At 48.5% G+C, this 23,600-nt stretch overlaps 9 protein-coding genes across 9 annotated transcripts; 5 read left to right on the forward strand and 4 right to left on the reverse strand.

Moving 5' to 3' along the window:
* Positions 1-364: 364 nt before the first annotated feature.
* EDB93DRAFT_474605 (mannose-6-phosphate isomerase) lies at positions 365-2,154 on the reverse strand. The gene is made up of 4 exons (XM_041456489.1): positions 1,765-2,154; positions 1,459-1,705; positions 958-1,404; positions 365-902 (listed from the first exon to the last, which is right to left on the reverse strand). The coding sequence occupies exons 1-4, from the start codon at positions 1,912-1,914 to the stop codon at positions 493-495; spliced, it is 1,254 nt and encodes a 417-aa protein (XP_041307149.1). The 5' UTR covers positions 1,915-2,154; the 3' UTR covers positions 365-492.
* A 654-nt stretch (positions 2,155-2,808) lies between these two features.
* Positions 2,809-4,233, forward strand: EDB93DRAFT_1240881 (carbohydrate-binding module family 12 protein; the record flags this gene model as incomplete). Its single annotated transcript, XM_041451812.1, has 8 exons — positions 2,809-2,869; positions 2,920-2,957; positions 3,012-3,284; positions 3,342-3,425; positions 3,482-3,677; positions 3,789-3,829; positions 3,910-4,152; positions 4,207-4,233. The coding sequence occupies 8 exons, from the start codon at positions 2,809-2,811 to the stop codon at positions 4,231-4,233; spliced, it is 963 nt and encodes a 320-aa protein (XP_041307150.1).
* A 422-nt stretch (positions 4,234-4,655) lies between these two features.
* EDB93DRAFT_1149056 (Fcf2 pre-rRNA processing-domain-containing protein) lies at positions 4,656-5,778 on the reverse strand. Its single transcript, XM_041449607.1, has 4 exons — positions 5,412-5,778; positions 5,170-5,359; positions 4,932-5,114; positions 4,656-4,880 (listed from the first exon to the last, which is right to left on the reverse strand). The coding sequence occupies exons 1-4, from the start codon at positions 5,726-5,728 to the stop codon at positions 4,662-4,664; spliced, it is 909 nt and encodes a 302-aa protein (XP_041307151.1). The 5' UTR covers positions 5,729-5,778; the 3' UTR covers positions 4,656-4,661.
* Positions 5,779-6,106: 328 nt separating this feature from the next.
* EDB93DRAFT_1328770 (uncharacterized protein) lies at positions 6,107-11,293 on the forward strand (the record flags this gene model as incomplete). The annotated part of the gene is made up of 13 exons (XM_041455124.1): positions 6,107-6,771; positions 6,829-6,957; positions 7,009-7,173; positions 7,222-7,284; positions 7,347-7,472; positions 7,520-7,555; positions 7,609-7,914; positions 7,962-8,996; positions 9,051-10,584; positions 10,641-10,815; positions 10,872-10,963; positions 11,022-11,160; positions 11,213-11,293. Exons 1-13 carry the CDS (start codon positions 6,165-6,167, stop codon positions 11,291-11,293), a joined length of 4,488 nt encoding a protein of 1,495 aa, XP_041307152.1. The 5' UTR covers positions 6,107-6,164.
* Positions 11,294-12,986: 1,693 nt separating this feature from the next.
* Positions 12,987-14,878, reverse strand: EDB93DRAFT_474797 (uncharacterized protein). Its single transcript, XM_041456490.1, has 7 exons — positions 14,577-14,878; positions 14,249-14,484; positions 13,858-14,187; positions 13,663-13,795; positions 13,469-13,610; positions 13,317-13,417; positions 12,987-13,264 (listed from the first exon to the last, which is right to left on the reverse strand). The coding sequence occupies exons 1-7, from the start codon at positions 14,591-14,593 to the stop codon at positions 13,081-13,083; spliced, it is 1,143 nt and encodes a 380-aa protein (XP_041307153.1). The 5' UTR covers positions 14,594-14,878; the 3' UTR covers positions 12,987-13,080.
* On the reverse strand, positions 14,879-16,968 carry EDB93DRAFT_1149076 (uncharacterized protein). Its single transcript, XM_041449608.1, has 8 exons — positions 16,933-16,968; positions 16,186-16,883; positions 15,969-16,136; positions 15,860-15,904; positions 15,675-15,804; positions 15,479-15,623; positions 15,327-15,427; positions 14,879-15,273 (listed from the first exon to the last, which is right to left on the reverse strand). The coding sequence occupies exons 2-8, from the start codon at positions 16,847-16,849 to the stop codon at positions 15,105-15,107; spliced, it is 1,422 nt and encodes a 473-aa protein (XP_041307154.1). The 5' UTR covers positions 16,850-16,883; positions 16,933-16,968; the 3' UTR covers positions 14,879-15,104.
* Positions 16,969-17,272: 304 nt separating this feature from the next.
* On the forward strand, positions 17,273-19,912 carry EDB93DRAFT_1149080 (uncharacterized protein). Its single transcript, XM_041449609.1, has 5 exons — positions 17,273-18,100; positions 18,155-18,722; positions 18,785-18,826; positions 18,875-18,994; positions 19,049-19,912. Exons 1-5 carry the CDS (start codon positions 17,331-17,333, stop codon positions 19,718-19,720), a joined length of 2,172 nt encoding a protein of 723 aa, XP_041307155.1. The 5' UTR covers positions 17,273-17,330; the 3' UTR covers positions 19,721-19,912.
* Positions 19,913-20,004: 92 nt separating this feature from the next.
* On the forward strand, positions 20,005-21,557 carry EDB93DRAFT_1250958 (U3 small nucleolar RNA-associated protein 6-domain-containing protein; the record flags this gene model as incomplete). The annotated part of the gene is made up of 7 exons (XM_041453092.1): positions 20,005-20,034; positions 20,081-20,128; positions 20,181-20,325; positions 20,393-20,564; positions 20,614-20,993; positions 21,042-21,397; positions 21,450-21,557. 7 exons carry the CDS (start codon positions 20,005-20,007, stop codon positions 21,555-21,557), a joined length of 1,239 nt encoding a protein of 412 aa, XP_041307156.1.
* Positions 21,558-21,583: 26 nt separating this feature from the next.
* EDB93DRAFT_474965 (glycoside hydrolase family 43 protein) lies at positions 21,584-23,371 on the forward strand. Its single transcript, XM_041456491.1, has 3 exons — positions 21,584-22,373; positions 22,429-22,798; positions 22,860-23,371. Exons 1-3 carry the CDS (start codon positions 22,058-22,060, stop codon positions 23,125-23,127), a joined length of 954 nt encoding a protein of 317 aa, XP_041307157.1. The 5' UTR covers positions 21,584-22,057; the 3' UTR covers positions 23,128-23,371.
* Positions 23,372-23,600: the final 229 nt, after the last annotated feature.

Here is a 23,600-nt window from a genome sequence, read left to right on the forward strand (position 1 = left end):
TTGCATAAAGCGGGACACTACGGGAATGTGTATATTAAACGGAATATGCCTATGATTCTGAAATTTGGTCTTCGAGAGTGGCGGGCGAGGCTGTGCTGCGATTGAGATGGGTTTCTTGTTGGCCTTTTCTCGTGGCTACGACCTAATGGGCATCACGAGCACTTGTTTACAACAATTCACTGTGATAAGCCGTGGGTCTATTTTGGGACTTCACCATCAGCCTGAGCTTGCCAGGAACTACCTCCCGTCGACTCTCGGAAGGTTTGCAGGGCAAGGGAACTCTTATTGAACGCTGCGGATATCGATTGGTTGACGTGATCGGTGCGTTCTACCTTTAGCCCTGTACTCGACAACGATGATGAACTGTTTTCAAGAGCACGAGTTCGGATCACACAAACCAAGCCCCGTGCAGAAGAAAGCTCATGAAGAGAACATGTCCAACATAGGGTCCATGACGCACATTAATATCAATCCTCTGTCCTGTTAATTGTGCTAGGCTGTGACATACGCGCGAAATACAACTAAGTCGGAGTCTCCGGCAGTGATCTTTATCTTGGTTTCAGCTCCCACGAAAATGACACTTCCAGCTTGCAATTCTAACTCGCCGCCATTCCAGCTTATCCGGCCGGAACCTTCGGTGGCGATTGCAATCGAAGGACCTGGAATAGCCTCATGAGTTTCGGTCTCGCCCATTTGGGTCTTGACTTGGAGAACTGTGAAGTCTTGAATTGGAGGATCATATTTGCGAGTGTACGGTGTGATGTCAATTGGCTTGACCATATGTTTCTGCCAAGCTGATGGCGCATAGGTCAAAACCGAAACAAGATTCGGAATGTCTTTGGGCTTAGGGGTAAGACCTGCGCGAATGACATTATCCGAATTGGCCATGCACTCCATGATATCTTCCAAATCATCATCGTTATCGAGTGAGTTGGATACCAACAGGGAAAGACGTACCGCCTTCAACATAAGCGTGGGGCTCTCCAGCTCCCAGGAAAATAGCCTGCCCAGGAGTCATTTGGACGTAATTCAGCATAAATGCACAGAATACTCCGACATCCCCGAGATACTGCTCATTCAATGTCAGAACAAGATACTTGACATCCTCTTCTAGAGGTTTTTGACCTCCGCGTTGGTAACGCGCCACGAGTGTGCGAAGTTGTGTTGCAATACTGGAAACATCAGCGGTCATGAGTGCTGCGAAGAGCTTCTTAAGGACGGCCTTCTGCTCCGACTCAGACAAATTGGTGCAGTTCAAAAATTCTGTCACGATAGACGGATCGATCAGTGAATTGAATTCAGGAACGGCTTTGAGGTATTCAGCGATCCTCGTGATTGGCATGAAACCGCACAGCGCCTTGAAATCCGTCAACGCCAAGGCCATCTCAGGCTTGTGGTTTGGATCTTCGCACAACCTATGCGTGAGGACTTTAAACCGACATCAAAAAGGACTCTCACCAGTGTAAACTGTTGGTTGCTCAGCATGAAGTTTCTCGGATGTCTTCTTATCAGGGTGGGTTTGTATGCTCAGGGCCTTGCCAATGGCCAAGACCTTGAATAGGAAGGGGAGGTTTCCGTTTGTCGTGTCGAACCGCCGAGATACCTGGTCCCCGATGAAGCTAGGGTTCTCGGACAAGATCTGGGTAAGGTTTTGCTTCCTATCAACCACTCCTGACGGTGACTTCACATGCGTGCCCATCCAAAGCTGGTCATAATACGCCCATCGGTCAGATCTGCTGCAGACCGTGGTTCTAGATCACCTACTTCTGCGTAAGGAACTGATTGGTTCAAAGTAAATCCACGTATTCCGGCTCCAGAAGCAAACTCCGCAACCTTGGAGTCCTTTCCCTTCTTCCCCCAATCGTAGTTCTGAATAGTGGGAATGATGCGGAAGACTGGCTCGATTGTACTCATCGTGAATACAGATTGATCGTTATCGATGGTGGTGGTGCGAGTTGAAATAGGTACACTGACCAGAGCCTGTGGAAGTTACGTATATAAGTTGAACGTGCGCTCATCTTGCTGGAAATTCGCATTCATGAGATTTCAAGAAGTTGTGCCTTTTCCATTCGTGCTCTGAAGTTCGGCTCTGGAGAATGGAATGACCTGATAAGACGGCGTCATTTAATCCCTCGATTACTTTGTTCTGGAGACCGTCATGGTGATGATGACAGGAAGAAGCAGCTCAGTAGAGTTGAGATCTCTTCATTCAAGTTCATTGGATCCGGGGGTGAAAACAAACTGTTGGTAACAAAATGCCATAAGCGATCCACAGGTCAATTTTTCACATCCTTGAATGTTGCCAGGACCTCCCATGGTCAGTCCTCTTACACCGTGTACACGAGTCACTGGAGACTTGAAGTTTCCTGTGGTTCGGAAGGGCCCACCCGCTCAATGTCATTGCACGATCAGTCGCCGGGCTCAGAAGAAGGTGCTCTACGACAAATGCAAGTGTCTTCTATACTATTTAGTATGCCTCGAGGCCAACTCATGACGCGATCATATCTCTTAGTATTTGCCATCATTGCCTCGTGGAGATCAGATAATGGGACAGCTGGTCAGGTCCGCCCGTCGATCTTGAAGTTTTCCCCGGATGGATGAGCAAGACAGATCCTGAAGGGATCACCCCATAATTTGTGCTCAAATCCGGGAACAGCCAAGACCTTCAAGTCCGTCTTGCTCCGTGGCACAGGTATCATTTGGAGATGGGCGTCGTCATCGGCGCAAAGCGAAAGGGATATAAGCCCACTGACGGCGACACAAACAAACCCATTCCAATTGTCAACTTTATTCAGACTCTAGCACAACATGATTGATTCCTGGCAACCTGGAACACAGTACAATTACGGTGCAAGGGTCCTTTATGAAGGTTTGTTACCATCTACCTTTTATTCCGAGTAATAAATGCGTCCATTACAGGTGTCCAGTACCAAATCATTCAGCCTCACCGATCCCAGGTAACCCGTTGTCAGTGCTACTCGTTGTCAGACTGACCAATGAGTTTCGCCCAGAGTGACTGGACTCCGCCCGCGACACCTGCCCTATGGGGACGCCTGCAAGACGGCGATTGCCACCGCAGTCCTCATCATGAGAATTCTGGTCAATGGGCTGGGGACTGCAAGTCCGATCCGTGTGCTCCATCATGCGACCAACCACCTCCACCACCTCCTCCTCAGCAGCAGCAGCAGCCTTACCACTCTCCTCAAGGCGGCGTTCAAGGGACTCACGGGGAGAGTCAGAAGCACTGGTATGACATCGATGACAAAAAGAAGCAAGAGCTGGAGGTATGTTTTCCCCCTCGTATAGACTGCTCACATCATCACACGTGTCTTGTCCATTAGATCGGAGGGGGCCTCCTGGCTGGTGTCGGTGCCCTTGCCGCTGGTGTTTATGCCTACAATCAACACAGCAAGAAAGGAGAGGAGGTAAACATAGTATTCATCATAAATTGCTACAGATCTGACGCTTCGATTTTCTCCAGCAAAGGGCGCATGCCTGGTCGCAAGGCAACTGGCTCCGTGATGCGGAGCAACGTACTCAAGCTTTCCGACGCGGAAATTACCCCGCTCCAGTAGCATGGATCCTCACTGAGGGTAAGAACATCCCACCGGATGCTATCGAAGGTGGATTTGAGCGCGGCGCGCCTTTGTACATCTGCCGCGCTTACTGTGAGGCAAGTTCAGCAGTTTTGCTTACTAGTCAGCCACTTATCATGATTCTTATAGGGTGGCCTCAGTACGTCTCGAGTGATGCTATTCGTAATTTTGACTAAATGATGTCTACTCCAGTGGTCGGAAAGGCATGCTCTGTTTTCAAAAAAGGAGGTGTGGTTCGGCTTCAAGAAGGAAGAGATCCACGTATGTGCAGACCCAATTGGGCTGTTATCATCTGCTGAACGCGTTGGAAAAGGTTGATAAATACGAAATCCTTGTTGGGAACCCTCAAGCCGTGCGCTGGGTTAACGTTTCTGGCCAATTCAACTTGGCAGCTCTCGGTGGATTACGACCTGTCGAAGGTGGCAGGGAGCCCGGAGGTGCTCCCCAGTACATTGCACAAGCTCCTTACCACGGAGCCGTGCACCCGGGGAAGGCGTGCGAGTCGTTCGGTGATGGTTGCTTCATCCCTTACGACTCCACTGAGAAGAAGGTCAAGGTGAGTACAAATGCTAGCAGGGTTGACAAGATCCAACTTAATATGGTATTGCAGGAGTACGCGGTGCTTTGCTACAACTGACATAACAAGAATATGAATTTGCGGCATTGAGTTGGTGTGTAAGACGTATGTAACAACTAGTTGTGCCAATGTCAATAAGTTTGCTTTTCGAGAACGGCTTCGAAGATTTCTCTTATAAGGAACTGAGAAGTGTGCCTACTCAACTTCTCATCAGCGACTCGGGCTGCTGTCTACACCGCTGTAATAGGCGATGTGACTAGCTCAATTCTGTCAGTGAGACTGGCTAAACGTTATTAGGTTATGTCATTGGGACCTCTTCAATCAGCAGCTGGATTCGAACAAAGTGAAATAACTAAATATATGGAAAGGAAAAGGGTACCGGTGTCTCTTGGAACAAGTAAAATCAATGTCTCGATCAATCGTATCACTCGTCGAACAAGGGTCATGCGCTCTTATGAACAACTAGCCTAGCATAGGTGAAAGTGCAGTCACCACTTTGGCCTGCGTAATGCCTTCTTTTGGTGTAGGGTATTCTTTCCTCTCGCACCCCTCACGACCTGCAGGTCCTCGAACTTCCTCTTCGCATATCGTCGTGCTTCTGCATCATCGACTAACTCATCGACCAAAGTTCTCTTGCGATGAGCACGAGGAAGGTTATCCGTACTTGCTGTGCCAAATGGCGTGTTTGTAGTCACAATGGTGCCAATCTAGATGAAAAATAAGCCTCTACGATACAATAGATTGTGTTGGAGACCTACAGCAAAATGTTTCGGGAGTCCTTTGATACCCTTCCCATCGCCGTCATCTTTACGGTAGAAGCGCTTAGGATCAAGTTGATTGCGCAGGCGAAGAGCTTCAACTTCACGGTGCAATCGAGGTAGATCGGCTTCAGCGGGCGCCGGAAGGTCAAACCAGCTTGGACCGGCGGTTTGGTTTTGCATCTAAAAAATACTCGTCCATGGGTCCTTCACTTGATAATAACATGGTGAAACTCACAGCTTTTCGGTGTTTTTTAGTCGAGGTAAGCGTTGGTTTCGGAGGAGGTGCAGGAGCAACGGATCCAGAGGTGGCTGCTTCTGCACGCTGTATGTCTGGGTCTCGTACAGTCGCAGGGGCGTGACGTCGATCTTTCGCAAATTCAAAATATGCGGGCGGAAGTTCCCCTGGATCCAATGGCGGCAATGGCCTGTAGTGAGACTCAGCAAATGATGTAGCATGTTCTTCATAACATGCAGTACCTCTCCGATTCGTCACCATCCAACTTGATAATATCTTCTCCAGCACCAAACACATTTTCCCGCAGTGCTTTTTTCATTTTAGCTGACTCTCGAGCATTTGATTTTGCTTTATCCAAAAGGGACTGTAAGTATTCTTGAGTGATTTCTTCATCGTCCGAGTCCGAAGCCGAGTCGCTATCAGAGGATGAATTTGAACTAGAGCCCGAAGAAGAGCTTTCTGACGCCAAGTCGTCGAAAGAGATGAAGTCATCTTGGGTAGCCTTCTTTTTCCCTTTATTTTTCGCTGCTCCTGAAACTACTGCAGGCGGGATCGACATAGCAGGATTTTATGTTTGCAGCCTAGCTAGTGCGAAGCTTCCCCGACTCTACGGAGTAGAGAGATCTGGGTTATGTCAAACGTCCTACAACAAGCGCGGGAACTTATTACCTCATTCGCATTCTATCTCTACCTTCGTCCTGACCTCCACAGCTTGGTAAACAAAGCGTTAAGTAGTAATTGGTGACGCTCCGGCCAGACGAGTGAATCAGATGGCATGAGAAGTTAGGATTCGAGCGGTATTGTTAAACGAAACCGAATCACGGTGTCAACAAAGAAAGGGAAACCAACACTCACATAGTGCCTAGGATGTTTTGTTTTGTTTGGCAAGAGATTTATTTCCTAATTTATCACAAGCTTAAGCACAACTATAGCGCGTGAAACACGCTGGAAACACGCTTCACGCGCCAGTAGTGGCCAACTTGAGGCGTCCGATCATGGACACGCCTTCATCAAATTCACTGTCAAGGCCTCGTCTAAGGCTTAATCGCTATACACCAAATCCTCGGTTTCAGGACAGTAGTGACATGGACTTTACTCCAGTCGCAGTCCCTTCCTCCGCGCGATCACAACTTAATGTCGTCGATGATGAGGACGACAATCAACCTACTCCTCGTATGCCACTCAGGAACATTGCTTCTCTTTCAAATACCTATGGTCCAAATTCTGATTTTGGTCTATTGACTTCGTTTGCGACACCCTCCGATACTCCTGCGGCACGCCTCCGCGCCTTGTTAGCACGTTCATCTGATTCGCCCAATGGAAAATCTCCCCCTGCAAGACCATTTTCACAACTGTCAGAAGATGGCGCTGGCTCTGTATCATCTCGCTTTACATCTGCAACTCCAAGCGTTACTCGGGACAGCCTGAAAGATTTGTTTTCTCGTGCCAGACGTGAGCCTGGGGACACACCGCAGAAATCGAAACCGCGTAGAAAGAGTTTTGACACCAGTGAGATGGACATTACCCCTGTTATCGACCGTGAAAGGGAACAGCATAAGGGTAAAAGAAAAAGTCTCAGTGATGATGAAGTTGATAAACCAAGTACGTCAATTCCCTTACTTCATCACTTTTGGTATCTCATCACAATATGTATCAAAGAATCCAGCAAGAGTTCCGAATCGTCATTTCGGTCTTCTCATGCAGCAACGTTTGATACCCTTCGTGCACGTCTAATGTCTTCTCACTCGCGGCTCCTCGATCAAAACTTACCCACAGCGGTGTATGACGGTCAGTTCATCTATATGATCGTGACCAGTGCATCCAATTGAAGTGTATCAGTCACTTCTCAACCCTCCGAAACAGGTTCATTACTTGCAGATGACCATCGTTTGGAAGGACATGTTAATGATAATTCGACGACAACTTCCTTACGACCGCTTGATTCCACTTGGTCATCGCCTCCAAGAACCTTCCAATTGCCTTCCCAGCTAGCGTCACACTCTAGTAAGGTCATGCGTTTATAATGTTTGCACCCCCTGACCATGTAATCAGATCTCCTGGATCAAGATTCGGATATGCAGCATGCTATGGGGGATCTCGATACATCCGAAGATGGTGAGCAACCATTTTCAAGATGACTTACCATACGTTTCTCATTGTTGTTTCATTGGTACCAGCACCGATGCCTGGGCCAAGCACCAGCCGCCCGTCAACCACTCCGTTGCGGCCCCATTCCTCTATTTCCTTACGCGGAAGTTCGCGACATCATGATCAGTCTCGGCGTACCAGTCTTGAATTGCCAGGTAGGTGCCTTTTTGCTTTTACGCTACTCCACCTACAGTATGCACAGGACCAAGGGCGAGCTCATCACTTTCTGATGCTGATTGTGAGATTACCACTTGATATTCTTTTGGAGGCGAGCTTATGATAGCAATCTAGTCAAAGAACAACACCAGTCTCGTGAAGAACATCGGATGCACCAACGTGAACGCGAGTGGAACCGTCCAAAAGCACCATCACGTTCTGCCACCCCTGAGCTGCATCACCAACATTCATTGGAGTTCCACCGACGCCACTCTCAAGAAATCCCTTGGACGTCGCCCTCTCACATCAAGTCCCTTTCGAATGGAGCGACTTCACCGCTCAGCAGCAGGATTCTGCACAGAAAGGGTAGCGTTGCGTCGCTTCGCAGTTTTGATGATGGCCGGAGCTCAAGGTCAAGTTCCATAAGCTCACATGCAGATCGTAAGCGAAAATCTTATTTCATTTCACATCACTTCGATGACCTCTAGATCGTGATCGGATGGCTGAGCTTGACGGAGATCGTTACCTCGAGCGTGAACGAGAATGGAATAAACGGCACCCACCGCCTCGACCGTCTTCAAGTCTTAGCTCACATTCAAATCACTCACACACTCACCCCAGTCGACCTCCATCAGTCACAGCGTATGCGACACCAACGCTTGCATCCCTTCAACGACAAGGTTCCAGTTCTCGATTATCTGGTGCCAGCTCACCTGCTAGCTCACATGCTAGTCATGACTCATTACAAGATCCGGAAGAAGTGGAAGAAGAACGAAAGGTCACGCATGAACGGGAGCGAAATTGGAACTCGCCACAGCCCAGATGGAATACGGCGAGGCATCATAGTCACGGCAGCAGTGGTAATGAAGTTACATCTGCGAGTGACCATCTTTCTCAAAGCAAGAGTGGAAGGAGTTTGCGTACATCGTCTAGTTTACCTCGCCTTACTCTAGAGGCTCAACGCAAAGGCTCACCGACAGCTGTGAAGTTGCGTTCTCACAAAGGCAAAGTAGATTCAGTACTCGATGAACCAACATCCGTTCATCCGCCTCAGGGTTCAGATCCGCTGTCTCCTTCCAATAATGGCGAAGCTTCACCCCGTACTACACCACTCAAGCCTGCGGTCGCTTCAAGATTTGGCTGGGGGTTTTCACGGGGTCATCAGCTTCCTCCTTTTGATCTAGAGAGTTCGCCTAAACGAGGTGAACGAAGCAATAAGGAGCCTGATTCCTCGCATCACCACACGCCAACCATCTCTTCACCATCGCCGACTCCAGGCTCGCGCCCATCCAGCCGGGCATCGGTCGTCAATAGGTCGAGCTTGATTCCAGTACTGTCGCCATCTAAGAGGGATGGTCTTTTCAATAGCGGCAGTTTTGCTTCTTCCACTCCTAAAGCCAACGATGAGGAGAAGTTCAAGATGGGTCATCGCAAACGGTTGACGGAGTTTACTGAGTCAGTGGGGAGTATTCACCCTCATACTAGCATACATGGTGAATTTGGGGATGAGGATATGGTTTTAGGTAAGATCCATATTTCCCTTAGCTCGTCAATAAACCTTACCTGAGAATTTACAGCGAGTGATGAGGAATCTGTGTCGGAGTTTGCCCTGCAATTGACTACTCCAGATACACGACCTTCGAATTCTTTCCCAGAAGATCCTCCCAGCGAGCCAGAGACAGAGGTTTTGGTGTCTCCACCTCCCTCGCCACCAAGACAACGCTCACCCGTTCAAACACCTGGTGTTTCTTCCAATGATGAAGCACGTCTTCACAGAGCTCTTTCCTCAGCTTCAGCGAACTCGTTCCGACCTCCTACTCCAGACTCTCCATTAGATGACTCGCAGTCCCAAGAGCAGGCGATGCCATCATCTTTCACTCCTCCGGGAACGCCGCCAATGACCAGTTCCACTCCTCAGGACGAATCTTCTGAAGTTATTCCTACCTTTGCGCTCACAACTCCGCCGCGCCCTCTTGCGTCAAGCACTTCCATCCTTGACGTCCGCACCCCATCTCCGCCCCATGATCTCTCCAATCTTTCTGTTCTCCCTTCTTCTGAAGATGAAGCAGAGATACGCGAGGCTGATGTCACACCCGTGCGAGTGGATGAGGATGGCCTTGCCAATCCGAACTATACCGCGATGAAAACTCCGAGGCCTCCTGGAGCGTGGGCTGCTACACCCGTACCGCCCAAGCACCTGAGGGACGCATCACCACCTCCTACTTCATCTGAGTTGGCTCCGATTGCATCAACGTCGTCGACGTCGACGTCTCGGGCTAATTCTAAATCCGAGCGGAGCTCAAAGAAGGAGGCCCCGGCAGGCAATGGACTGCTCACGCCAATACCTTCTCTGTCACGTGCTAGCACTCTTCCTATACGCACCCCGGCACCCCCTGGTGCATGGATGCTCACTCCAAATCAACCCACAGCTCAGAATGGACAAAATGGTTCTGCCGATCAGTCCCAGTTTGGTTCTATCGGAAGGAGAAAGAGCATTCTCAAAGTACGCTTTGACGTCACGGAATCCGAGGCTTCAACTGCTGAAGTTGAACACCAAAAAACACCTTTACCTTCCGGACGCGTACATATGTCAGACTTTCCACCTGATGACCACGCACGACGGACAGAGAGCATTCCTTCAAAAATGACCAATGGCTCTGCTCACGTTGTACATGATTCAGTGCCAGCAAGGCCCGTTACTCCTGAACAGTCTACAACGTCCGCGTCTCGTGCCAATATACCATCGCCACGTTCGCTAAGAAAATCCCCCACCGTCAAAGTTGTGGATGCATTCGGCCGGGAAAGGATTGATGACCTTCCAACGCCGGATGAAGCCCGGGATATTGCGAACGGGCATGTAGATGCGAAAGACGCAATTTGTTCACCATCATCAGCCGAAACTCCTCACACTTCCCGTGCCCAACACAAGAGTAATATTCGTATTGTCGATGCAATGGGAAGAGAAATTGAAGAAGTCCCTGTGATTGAGCCCCTATTCGAAGAAGAGTTGTTGGTCCTACATGATGATCCACCCGTTGGTCGCACCAAAACGCTGGCTCAGATGCGGCAAACACTTCGGGAGTGGGCCGATGGGCTAAGTGATGGGGACAGGTGATGTCGCCAGCGTGCGTTTTAAGACAAATGCTAACTGATAGGAACTGCAACAGGTCTGTTGATGACCTCGCTTTGAACACAAGCCACCTTGAAGAGCTGGAAGAAGTTTCGAGGGCAGCACGGCATGCTCGGAATCAGTTGGCTCAGACCCTTCGCGTTGAATCTGTGAAAGAGCGTGACCTGATTAACAAACATGCGAAGGACGCTGTGACCCGAAGTAAGCTTTTGGTAAGATAGTGCATATGCATTTGGCGTGGTCGCATCTGAACAGTTCCCTTAACTAGCTGGCTATCGCTGGCGACAATAGTTCTTTCCATCGTGGTATGGTTTTGCTCGGAGTTGTGGTCCAAATAGTCTTCGTCCTTGCAATGTGGCGGTAGATTTCTTCACTTCGTATGGAAGTTTTCTCACTAATCTGTCGACTGTTTGCCTAGATTCGCACACACTCAAGCTCGCCGACTTTTTTACACCGTCTATTATGATCCTCTATACCCAGAGTTGAATCCCCTACCTGGACATCGCCCATCAATTTTCGCCCCCATACCCCTCATTTCCATGGTCGCTTTCGAGCGCGTACGAGATTGTAAGGCATGAAGGATGGTCAGCTTTGAAAGCGGAGCTACAGGGCACTGTGCGCCGCATTGGTGAACATGCTTGGGAGAAGTGGGGAGAACGCCCTTACACCGGAACATGGCCCCCTACGTGACCATTATGATGCTGCACGCTATCTATTTTTCATGATATTTTTTTCTTCTTTTTATGGTATCGTCAAAAGCTTGGTTGAGTGCTGTTTAGCTAGCATTAATATGATATTATGAAGTATTCCATGAGGGCAAGATCCGTGATGAAATGACTCGGGAGCCGAGTAGCTAGGCTAAAGTCCGAGTCGTGCGTGTCTTCGATGGTAACAGTACTTGATTATGGATTTATCTGATGCACACATAGTACAGAGTCCTCGAGCAGAATCATGTCAAGCCTACTGTGCAACTACACAAGTCAAAACTTCAAGTCGTAGCAGGCGGTGCCACGTACGTTACAAGTCATGGACCTTGATGTGTTTGTTATGAACCTTTCATTGGCCGCCCTTCATCTCTTTGTCTTCATTCGCCTCATCGGGCCCGGGGCTCCTTCCACTGAGCCACTCACGAATGTATGAAGTCTGCGCATTTACCATCGAGATCGATGCTAGACTCAACTATGTGATTCTTCGCTCCCATTCAGGTAGAGGACTGCCGAAGTATGATTCAACTATCCCTGCCCCGACCTCTGCCCTGAGTCGGAGCGGACTCAGCGGAGGAGCATGTAGAGTTAAAGTTATGGTGAGAATACTCGCAGAAGATTTGCGCGATCGCTGGTGGAGAGTACGAAAAAAGGAACGCAGAGAAGGAGAGAATATTCTCAAGTCAAGTCCTTTTGACTCGGACGTCACTGCTTCAATAGAATACTATGGGTGTGACCAGAGTCACCAGACAGCCTACAGGATGTGACTGTAAACGCTCACATGATCATGATTCCGAGATCGATTGAGGATTGCTGTGTTGCCACCCATCGCAATTGATATGGACGGCTACTACCAGCTGCAGTATCCAGCGCTGTATTTGTACGAGGAGGTCTCTCGACTGATTCACCTTAATCCAGTCTGTCGACTGACTCACCTAAATTCAGTCTGACAATGACTCTCCCTACCAGCAGTCAGTGCAGAAATTCCTCGAGGAGATCCGTCGATACGCCGCCTCATTCGAGTCTGACGTCGACTTTTCATTTGACAACCGTTTTCGCCCGCCAGAACGCAGCAGGAGGGTAGCGCAGCGATTTTAGCACTCGCCAGCGCAGTGCAACAAATGCATCTTACTACCCCCTCACCTCCACCTGTGGCTCTCAGTGCACTCCCTGAGGCTGCGCCACCCTCTGACTTCGCACGCGCTATTGAAGTCCTCAGTGCGGCCACCAACATATCAGATGAAGATAAGTTGGAGATGATGTCGTTGTTCTTGAAGAACAAAGACGAGGCTACTGTGTATCTCTACATGAACGATCGGCTGAGAGGCCCTTGGGTACAGAGGAGGCTGGATGAAATGAGGGTGCATGGTGCATGATATGCACAGACCGTCCCATTTATATTTCCGTTTTCACGCCTTCCTATTCCCGTGTTTTTTCCCCCTTTGGCAGACAGATCTTCAAAGCTTCAGACATATTGATCAATGCAAGTCGAGTGCTATGTAGTACCTACGTCATCTCAAATAACGAATTTTTCAAACTTTCGACATGCGCAACTTTTGTCAATCAAGCCGTAACTTCGCAGTAGTAAACGTTACAGTAGGTTGACCTAGTAGGTCACTAAACTGGTACATGCATGGCAGGTTCTAATAAATGATACAACACTGTGACATATGACGAGAGGTTGAAAGACAAGACAACAAGACAAGAACAACATCGGGACAACACGACTTACAAATACAATACTGATCAAGTGACAGGATAACTATTGCGACTTCACTTCGTACCACTCGCCCCCGGCAGTGTCAAATTTACTAAAAAGGCATGAAGCATGGCATGTGCATAAGGCCTTTGTCCTCGGGAAACACTTTCAAGAAACTGCTTTAGACGACCTGATACTTCAGGTGCGCTGCGGAACTCCATTAGGAATTCTAGTTCCATTTTTTGGATATCAGGGTACCTGTGATAACCGAGGATCAACGGGAGCTAAGGTGTGGAAAAGAAAGGCGTACTGAGCTGTAAACCACGAGAACGCCTCATCCAAGATATTGTTCTTGGATAGATTAGATTTAATTGCCTGGAACGCCAGAGCTTTCAAACGTTCATTCTTGAGCTTCGAGGTTCTTGTTAATCTGTGTGCCACCAGGATGCGAGACATACCAACCTTAAAGGCGAGTCGGTACATTGACTTGGGAGAACAGCGCAAAGTTTCAGTTCCGTTGTTGCGCCGACTGAGCGGATCTTTGGACTTCAGGGGGTAGAAAGAAACCTGGCCAGTGTAGCGATAGTATACGTAGGATGCCCAGCTACACGAACAGTTTAAGTCGTTTTGAGCTAGTTAGAGCAAATGTAGCTTACGTCGCAAATGCCGTGTTCCGAACCAACACGATTTGCTGGGTCGGAGAGTAGGGTGGAGGCATCGGCTCAGCCCTCAACGTATCTGTCGAGCGGAAACCTGGATGCGAGGCCGCCCAATCGCTCAAGCTGGAGTCTAAGTAGCAGGCTCAGCACGAGGGATCCCCCCCAGATGCAGGGAGAAGGAGACAGACTCACTGCCACTATCCGAAGTTAAATCACTGATATCAGAAATGGTATCAGTGGATGCATCGGACTCAGGAGATGCCGCCCGAAGGGAATAGCTCTCGCTATAACGACAACGCGGAGACTGGCTCATACTAGGTGCTCCTTGTGCCTTTCCCTTCGGTTTCGGTCTCCATTTTGTTTTCTGTTTTGTGCTCGTGCTCGTGCTTGTTTTCTCTTTCACTTCTTCTTCCTCTGAATCCGAAATGTCGCTATCAAGGTGATAATCATATTGCTTGGCGTCCATCATCAGCCCATATTCGTGGTTGTATTGAACGAATAAAGAATTTCCTTTGGCAAATGCTAAAAGATAAATCCATTGTTATTCGTCCGAGTCCACCAGGCAAGATGAGAAACCACTCACAAGATGACATGACAGCAGTGTCATGGTCTAAAATTGCACTATTCGCATATACGAAACGAGTTTCCTCTGAAGACCCCCGAGTTCTACGCCTGGACATGGCATAGTACTTGGTGTCCGTGAATTTACCATCGTTCATAGACTGCCTGAGAGCAGTCGCAGTCTTGGTGAGGGGGTCAGCGACAACTGGAGCGAAATTTGCTTTCGTAGTGACCGTAAACCACATGTAAGGGTGTGCACTGATAGTGGACGGCGAAAACGAGCCAATAAGCGCGGGGGACCCATGGCCAAAGTTAGCAATCGAGACCGTCCTGGTGTCAAACGAAGGAACCTCTGAAGTAGACCCATCTTTAAGGCAGACAGTCACCGTGGCGGCGTCTGTCGCTGACGAGCAATGGGTATGATCAAGGTAAACCTTCACTTTGGCAAAAGACCAGCCTTCTTGTGCGTACTGCAACCCAAAACGCCACCCCAATCCAAACTTTTCGCTGTAAACTATGGTTGAACCTCCTTGCAGGCAGGCGGCAAGGCGTTCGTCCTTAGTTTCCAGCTGGAAGATTGTTGTAACTGAATCAGACACCCTTTGCATGGTGGATAAAGACAACGAGAGGATGCTTAGGCGCCTCTCTGAACAGTCTCTTATCTGGGAGGCAGTGCAACCATATTTAGGAGCAACGTCAATCCCATCCCCAGCCGAACGCTAACAAATGATGAACTGGATTCCAATGAACCAATTTCAATGGGCACGAACTCGACAACACGCGTCAAACAAGCCATCAATAACAGCAAAAGTTACAAGTTGGTAGTACAATGTGAAGTCCACGAAATGAACAGACCCAAGCGACGGACGTCATCAGGTTCAATTTTGGCCAGGTACCTGCATAATTAACGCAGTGAGGACCTGTCCAGCGTTGGGTATGTTACCCCTGGCCACAGCTTCCATTTTAGCTGGGAGACCCTGCATAACTTCCGAAGCATTCCTATATTTCAGCAGGAGGGCGATTTCCATTACTCTGACGGCGTCATGCCTTGGAGGAGCGGCAGTAAGCAACAAACAGATGTATAACGAGGCCATATATACCTGGAAGTAAAATTGGAGAATGCCTCATCCAGTATGTTGGCCGCAGACAACCTGGTTTCAATGGCCTTTAAAGCAAGCTGAGATAATGATTCATCGTTAAGCTGTAGTTTTGAGTTCATATAGGTACATCAACACGAGTTTTATGGAGTTACCTTTCTAGCTAGTTGATACATCGACTTCGGGGAGCAATGTGGTGGTCCATCTTCTGAGCGACCCTGCTTGTCAGGTTCATTTTGAGACTGCAAATTTCCAAAGTTGACGAAGCCGGTGTAACAGTAATAAATAAAGGCGTGCCACCTGTAGACTCCATTCAGTGGCACCTGCAATACGAAAAAAAATCATACCTACGTCTTCCAGGCAACACCCTTTACGAGGACGACTCGAGACCCGCGCTTCAAGTTCTCGCGGCTCAAAACTGGTGCAGTCCTAACATCTTTAACAAACAATGGCCGATTGTTCAGCTGCTCTTGAAGATCAGCTGTAAGATTGACAGTGTCAATCTGACATATGTATGAAGTTCCAAGTTCCAGTACCTTCAATGCTTGAGAAAGATGAGATTGAGCCAGTATCAGTCGTGTCTAAGAAATAGTGATCAACAGGCCATGAGATCAAAGCTTCGATCCTGGAAATGAACAAACAAACCTTCGTGTAATTCATTGTTGACTGGTGTAGGATTGTTGTTATCCGTGACGAATTCATCGTCATCCAGATCACTGTCAGAATCGTATTCATAGCTCCCCAGGGAAGTGACAGGGAGGGTATCGCCTTCAGACAGTTCAAAGAGGGAGGTCATATCAAGGTCCCCTCCGGCTGCCAGCGGTACTCAGCAGCCGTGAATAAGAATAAGTATATCACGTACAAAAGCCTGGCAAAGTCGTTTGCAGCACAGCGGTGCTTGCATAAATCGGAGTTGGTTTGGTGACTTTGCCGAGAGACAACCGACGAGTATAAGCTTGGAATACTATGTCAAATGATGTTCCCGTCTTGAGCGATTGCTCGAGGGCACGAAGGGCAGAGCAAGCCTGAGACACTCTAGGCGCTTCAGCACTGGTAGGTGCGTCTGGTACAGACTCCACTGGTGCAGGGACATCGAATGGATTGCATGTCAGTGTTTTGGCTAAGGTGACCTCCAACGAGACAAGGACATTTCCAAGCTTCTCATCGACACAAGTGATCAGCAGATGATCATCACACGAGTCTGAACCGCAAAGTCCTAGGATCACGGCGATGGATGTGGTACGAAGAGATGGATCACCGTTATGATGTGATGGAAAAGAGACCGTGACCTTGGCTAGTGTACCACGCCATGCATCCGGACAACTACGGGAATTGAAGCATAGCTGGTGACTCTTCTTTCCCTGTTTACGAATAGTCAGGCACCAGCTAGAGCCCGCAACCTGAGGAGAGTGAAAGGGAATTTTTTTTGGAACAGCAGAAATAGCGGCTACAGGGCCCAACCGAAACAATGTCGTGATGGAGCCTGAAGCCGAGGTTTCTTGTAACTTTTGGATGATGATGGACATTGATTAGGCGCACCAGGACCTGAGACCACTTGTACTGAGGTTATAAGTGTGGGCATCCAGAGACCCCTGGAACTGTATCTTACTAGTACTGGGCCGCATGTTCCGACCTACAGTCCATTATGATCGTGGGTTGATCAAGGAAAATTCGAAATTCTTGTTGAGCAGGCAAACTAGCATCCACACAACAAGGTTTAAGGAACGTATAGAAATCCAGAAGACAGGCCCCGGGCCTGCGATAAATCACAAGTGCCATATCCTAATAATCGTATTCAAGAGTATTCACGTACCATGGCAAGATAGCCCGTTCATGAGCATCTCCACTATCCTCAGGAGATAGACAAAGAAGAAAAAAAGTATTCCTTCTAAGTGACATTGAGAGAAAAAAACGCACCAGAAATAATTGGAAGCTTGCAGCGTGTTGACCGGTAACTTCCGCTCTACTCTTCTGACCAGATGAAGTTCAAATTCTTGAAGAAGCTGCATGTCCCATCCATCTTTGTTGACCGCCGTACACGATGTGCTCGTGGAGTCCGCGTTGCCTGTCCAAGCGACCGAGTCTGCTCATCCTCTCAGCACTGAATATACTACAGTAACTGCGCAACTTGGTGCAATCATCAATACAACTCAGCGCCTAAATCATGCGTTGAATCAGCTTAATGAACTGCCCCTTGGCGAAAACGCCACCAAACTCGTGGCCCTTATGAAGGAGCACACGGCTTTGACATCCTCAATCAACCAGTCAGCTGCTGCCTCTGCTTCCCTCTCGTCTCTACTGCGAGAAGACAACAGAGCAATCTATCCGGACGCAAGTCCTCCACACCCTGCAAAGATCGCAGAATGGGGCCGTAATCTTGGCATGGAGGTTTTCGTAGATGGGTCGACGACTGTCCTCGCAGGCAAAGTACTTGTACTTGATATTGATGTCAACGACCATGTCGCTGTCAAGACGTCCTTCGCCAATAATGCAAACAGTAATGGGAATTCATCGGCAGCACCAGAGCTCGACGCCTTTCTCGCGCGGGAAGTGACCCGCTGGATCAATGCAGCAAGACGCGCTGCTGGCATGGATATGGCTGTCGGACACTCAAGAGAGGATCCTGCGATTGAAGCTGCACGCCGTAGCCGTGCAATACAAGAACACTTGCGATATCTCATGATGCTCGACGGGCTCGCGGCCGCTGAGAACGAGAAAGGACTTCGTTGGTTCATGGAGCCAACTGTAGTCTCAGATCACATCAGAAAGCAGGTTGCGTACGTTTGTTCTTTTGTCGTGCTTGTTTTATACTGATGCGTGATTATTCACAGTTCACCGCAGATGCAAAATCTTGACAAAATCTTGACACAGCATGCCCTTCCCCTACCCTATCTCGTTACTCCTTCGCTATCGTTTATAGTCTGGCTTTCACCCCGTGGATATCTTCAACTCCTTCGCAGCTCCCCGCCATCCAAACAATCGTCAATGTGGAACATTGACATCCCTATAGCACATCTCAAGACATCGCTGCTTGATACTCTAGAAGATGTCACTATCGCTACGCTAAGATTGGTCCCTTGCACTGCAGCAACAAGCTCCAAAATAAACTCGAGTGATGTCCCTGGAGATCACATGCTTCTGACTGCTCCCTCGCAGATGTGGGTACTTGACTTCACCACTAAGCTACCACAGCATGGCGTGGTGATGTCCCAGAATCGTATGCGTGTAATTCAAGGAATCGTCGAGTCTCGACCCATCGACCTGATCTCAATGGGGAGCATGTCTAGTATGGGCTCAATATCCAGTCTAGGTAACATGAGCAATATGAACTTTGGGGAATTCGGCATGGCGTCTTCACATGGAAGCGGAGGAACTGGTAGAAGTTGGTTTGACTTATTGGTCAGTCACTTTTCTCTACAGCCATGGGCATGTGCGTGCGCTGATACTTGCACCTGATCTAGGTCAATAAAAATTCATCAGCGGAATACTACACTGCAACTTATGTGTGTGGAACACGCGCAGGCACAAACACGCACTAATCATTGATCTAGAAATCACCGAATGACATCCATCCACCGCTACATCTTCGCCTTCTAGCACCTCCGGAACCAGGATTTCTCCTCCAGAGAGTTCCAGTGAGGAACGTTAAACAAGTCTTGCGAGTATTGGAGGCAAGTTTCATCTCGACCAAATCGTCAAGTCATACTTAGAGCATGTTTTTCCAGGTTGTTAGAGAACAATGCTGGCTCAACGAATCACTGAGTATACTCCAATGGTCGCCCGAAAATGCAGTGCTGAGATCATCCCAACAACCGTCAAATGAGGAACAAGGAATGCAACCAGAAGACGCGGCATCAGCCACTCTGCTCGCCTCGGTCCTTGCAGGAACAGTTGCGCCACAATCTATACCAGTGAATGTCTATCTCCCCTCCAGTGCTTTATCGGCATTGTCCCAACCAGTGGGTCCGTTTACATCACAACACAGCGGGCTTGGCATGGGTCCTCCTGCAAGCGCAGGCTCCAGCAGTGGTGCAAGCTTGTTCGGTCCGAGCGACTTGGAGATGGAGATGGACATTCCAGGACTGAGCATGAGCATGGGTGGGAGTATGGACATGGATCTTGGCATGGATCTTTCAACCCCTGCTGATCCTATGCAGCAGCCACATGGTCCCGAAATATGCCCTCCCCCGATGATCGTACTCACCTCTCCGAGGCCTGTGCCTAGGAATGGGCTGGTCGAAATCAGGATTACGTCGGGTGAAGGGCATGGGAGTGTGGTTGGGGAAAATGGTGTTTGGGTCGAAGCCTCTCCAGGTGTTGAGACAGGATATATGTCAGAAGTTGTGAGGCGGGGAGGGGTGTGGAGTCTTCCTGGGCGAGTGTGGAACAAAAGGTGATTGGCTGTTGTCTGAGATGAAAGGTTCAGCAAGAAAGTTGTACGATTATCTATGATTTCAAATGAAGCTTGAGGAGCACTACGTCCCATCGCTGATAATTTGGATCAACGGGATGTTAGGGGCTAATAAATAATATTGTTTTGATAAGTCATTTATGGTAATAGCTAATATTAATCTATTTGAACAAAATCATTTGGTACGAGCGCATAGTCCTCAATTCAATTTCAGACTTACTATCGAGCTTGCACTAATAGCTTCAGGAGACTGCTGTCTAAACATTAAGGATGGAGAGGGTACAATTTCAGCAGGAGCAGGTTCGTAACCCCTTCAAAGGCTTGACTTTTGACTGATGGAACCTAGATGCTCGCAGAGCTCAAGGATCTCGTGCAAAAAAGTTTGTTCAATCAAGTGCGTGCGCCTCATACTATATCCCTCCAATCTTATGCAACTTTGCTTCTAGTCTGAGGTTAAGCAGATTGTGAAAAAACGTACACAATTCGAAACCGCACTTGTCCGCCGCATCCCAAAAAAGAGTGACTTTCTGCGATACGCGGCATATGAGATGAATTTGGAGCACCTGAGACGGAAGCGCGTGGAGAGACTGAGTATGTGTTAACCATGTCCATATATCAAGGCTCCCGACTAGCTGACTGTTCCATGCTTTATTATCAGAACTGCCAAAGACCGCGCCGTCAGTATCAGATTACGCTCTTGTTCGCAGACAATTCCAGATATTTGAACGTGCGCTCAAGAAATTCAAGTCGGACGTGGGATTGTGGATACAATATATCCAAGTTGCAAAACGTGAGGGGGCCCGTTCGCTAGTGGGGCGCATAACAGCAAGGTGCGTTCAGCTTAAAATTTGGTTAGTCTGTCTATAACTGTGGATGTAGGGCCCTCCAGCTCCACCCAAGAACCCCTGCGTTATATATTATCGCCGCCTCTCACGAACTTAACCATATGTCCCCTGCCGCGGCACGCGCTCTTCTTCAGCGTGGTCTTCGACTAAATGCAGATAGCGTCGATATGTGGAAAGAGTACGTGCGAATGGAATTGGGTTTTGTTGAAGGGATGAGACGAAGGTGGAATGTGCTTGGAATTCATGAGGAAGATCACCCTATTGCTGAGGCAGAGACAGCTGCTGAGGAAGATATGGCATCACTAGCCCCAGAAGAGATAGCAGCTAAGAAGGGAGGTGAAGAAGGCGAGAGGGCACGGCAAGCCATCATGGATGGTGCTATCGTCAAGTCCGTGATTTCGAGCGCTGCAAAAGGTCCGTTTGTCATTCCTCTATAAAGATTCAAATTGAGTTAGATCACAGCTCTGCCTAGTATAAAGTTATTTTCAGCTCTCGAGGTCCTGATTCGTTCGTACCCCAGCCAAGAGCGCCTTCGCACGGCCCTCCTTGATCATCTATATAGTGTTCTTAAAGACACACTACAGGACGACCCTCACGCGGTGAAAATGCTGGCGACAAGAAAACTTCGAGAACTTACATCTAAGGAGAATGGTGATGATTCTGTCATGGCCGAAGATGAAGAATTCATCGATGCCCTTCAAGCTGCAAATGAGTCTTTCTCCGTGGCTGTTGGGGGCACGAACGCCCCTGGCATGGCTGATGTTTATGTTGAATTTATAGAGGAATGGTGTAACTTGCCCTCTCTGGATCCGAATTTAGTGAGTCTCGTCGTGCAGCTCTTGTGGATTTCAGCTTAGCCGGCAAAACTAGCGTGCTTATCTTGTAGCTTCCCTGCGGAAACTTGCCCGACAGCCGAACGCGCCGCCTTTGTTGCAGGCTGCACACATGCGACTGACATCGTGTTCCAAGACTCCATAGTTTTGCACGTAGCTATACCGCAACATAAAATAACTTTGATACACTATGGTCCAAGTGGCACCGGATTTACGGAGAGTATGGCCGAGATCAGGACACTATTGAAAGTGGGAGAATCAGTCCATCGAAATGATCATAGGTATTTGTTTGGCTAGTTCTCTCCTCATGACGAGATGTACGCTTGGTAATCGATGTTACATAGCACTGTGTACCCACCATCCATCATGTCATGAACATTAATAGTGGGACGACAGCGCCTTCTTGTGCTCCTACGGCGGACAAGCACTGGATTTGCCTCGAGATCAGGAAACTGGTACAGGAAAAATTATTAGAAGTGATCCCGGAAGGTCTTTACTTCCCGACGATCTCACCCTGCTTGATGCAATCTCATCCCAATACCATCGGATGCACTGCCGGATGCTATGGAACCCTTGTAAGCCCTCTTTATATGAAGGCCTGCACCATACGTGTTGCCAGAATAGCTTTCCTTTGTCCCCTCAATAATGCCAAGATTCAGGAGGACCTTGTTTGCCTTAATGTCTTTGGCTGCCCTCCCTCTGACTTGGGCTACAGTCAATGGTCCTGTCATTTCTGCCAACTTTCCTGATCCTGCCATCCTTGTGACTAGCGGGGGTACTTACGCATTTGCAACTAACTCTGGCAATATCAACATTCAGGTTGCAACGTCAACTGATGATGGTGTAACTTGGGAGTTGGAGTCTGGTGTTGATGCACTCCCGAATGTAGGATCTTGGGCAACTGCAAACAGTACTTGGGCGCCTGATGTCATTGATAGAGGGGATGGAACTTTTGTAATGTGTAGGTCTCGATCTCACACGCCTCAGATGACATTGAACTAAGGTGTGATCTACAGATTATGCCGCATGGTCGACCTTATACAGTACTCATTGCGTAGCAGCTGCTACTTCCATCACCGCTGTCGGACCGTACACTCCCGAGTCGCATCCCATTGCCTGTCAAACTCAAGGTGGTGGTGCAATTGACCCTGCGGGGTTCCAGGATACCAACGGTACACGCTACATCGTGTATAAGGTGGATGGGAGCAGTCTTGGAGGAGGTGGACCTTGCGGGAATGCTAACGGAGAATATTCTACTCCCATCATGCTTCAGCAGATGGAAGCTGATGGTGTCACGCCCACTGGGGAACCGGTGCAAATTTTGGATAGAGGGCAATTTGATGGACCCCTTATCGAAGCCCCAGTGCTTATCTTGCATAACGGAACGTAAGTCGAGATAACTTGAACATGTACTACGTGGATCCCGGACTGACCACAAATATCATAGCTACGTGCTTTTCTTCTCCTCGAATTGCTATAATACCGATCTCTATGACATTTCATATGCAACTGCACCATCCATTTCCGGCCCATACACCAAGGCTTCGTCGCCGTTACTTATAACTGGTGATGATGACCTTACGGCACCTGGAGGTGCGACACCACGCCTTGATGGCGAGTTCATGGTGTTTCATGCAACCGTCAACACAAGTCCGTTGACTCGTTATATGTACACGGCGACTGTGACGTGGAATGGGACTATTGTGAGCACATAATCAAATTACGATGGCTTTGAGAAAATGTACGGATTTTTATACACGATTGACTATTTTATACTTGCTTGCTTATGCCGAATCTAAGCTGAGCAACATAATGACGGTGGAGCACACCATGCCTCATCTGGTAGTTACTTATCACTCCTGTTCATTGATCTGACTACAACAAACGCTTCTCCCTGTAGATACTCAATGAACACGCGTGTGCCACCTCTCAAGATCTCAGGCCTCCGAAGTCGGACTGAAAACCTCACCCAGCACGAATACCAACTGCATCAGTAAAACCGCTGAAATGAACGCTTAGCTTAAGCGCGTTACGAACACTTACGAATGCTTACGACTTCAGTAGCGCACTCGTCTGATTGGTGGAGAGCTCAGACGATGATTATGTTCTACGGAAATGAATGCGATCAGGCTAGATTGTGCTATCTTACTTATCAACACGATTAGAGCGCAGATAATCAATTGTATTG

The sequence above is a fragment of the Suillus bovinus genome (assembly GCF_016758785.1).
Source record: "Suillus bovinus strain UH-Sbo-P2 chromosome Unknown EDB93scaffold_32, whole genome shotgun sequence".
Classification (NCBI taxonomy): Eukaryota; Fungi; Basidiomycota; class Agaricomycetes; order Boletales; family Suillaceae; genus Suillus; species Suillus bovinus.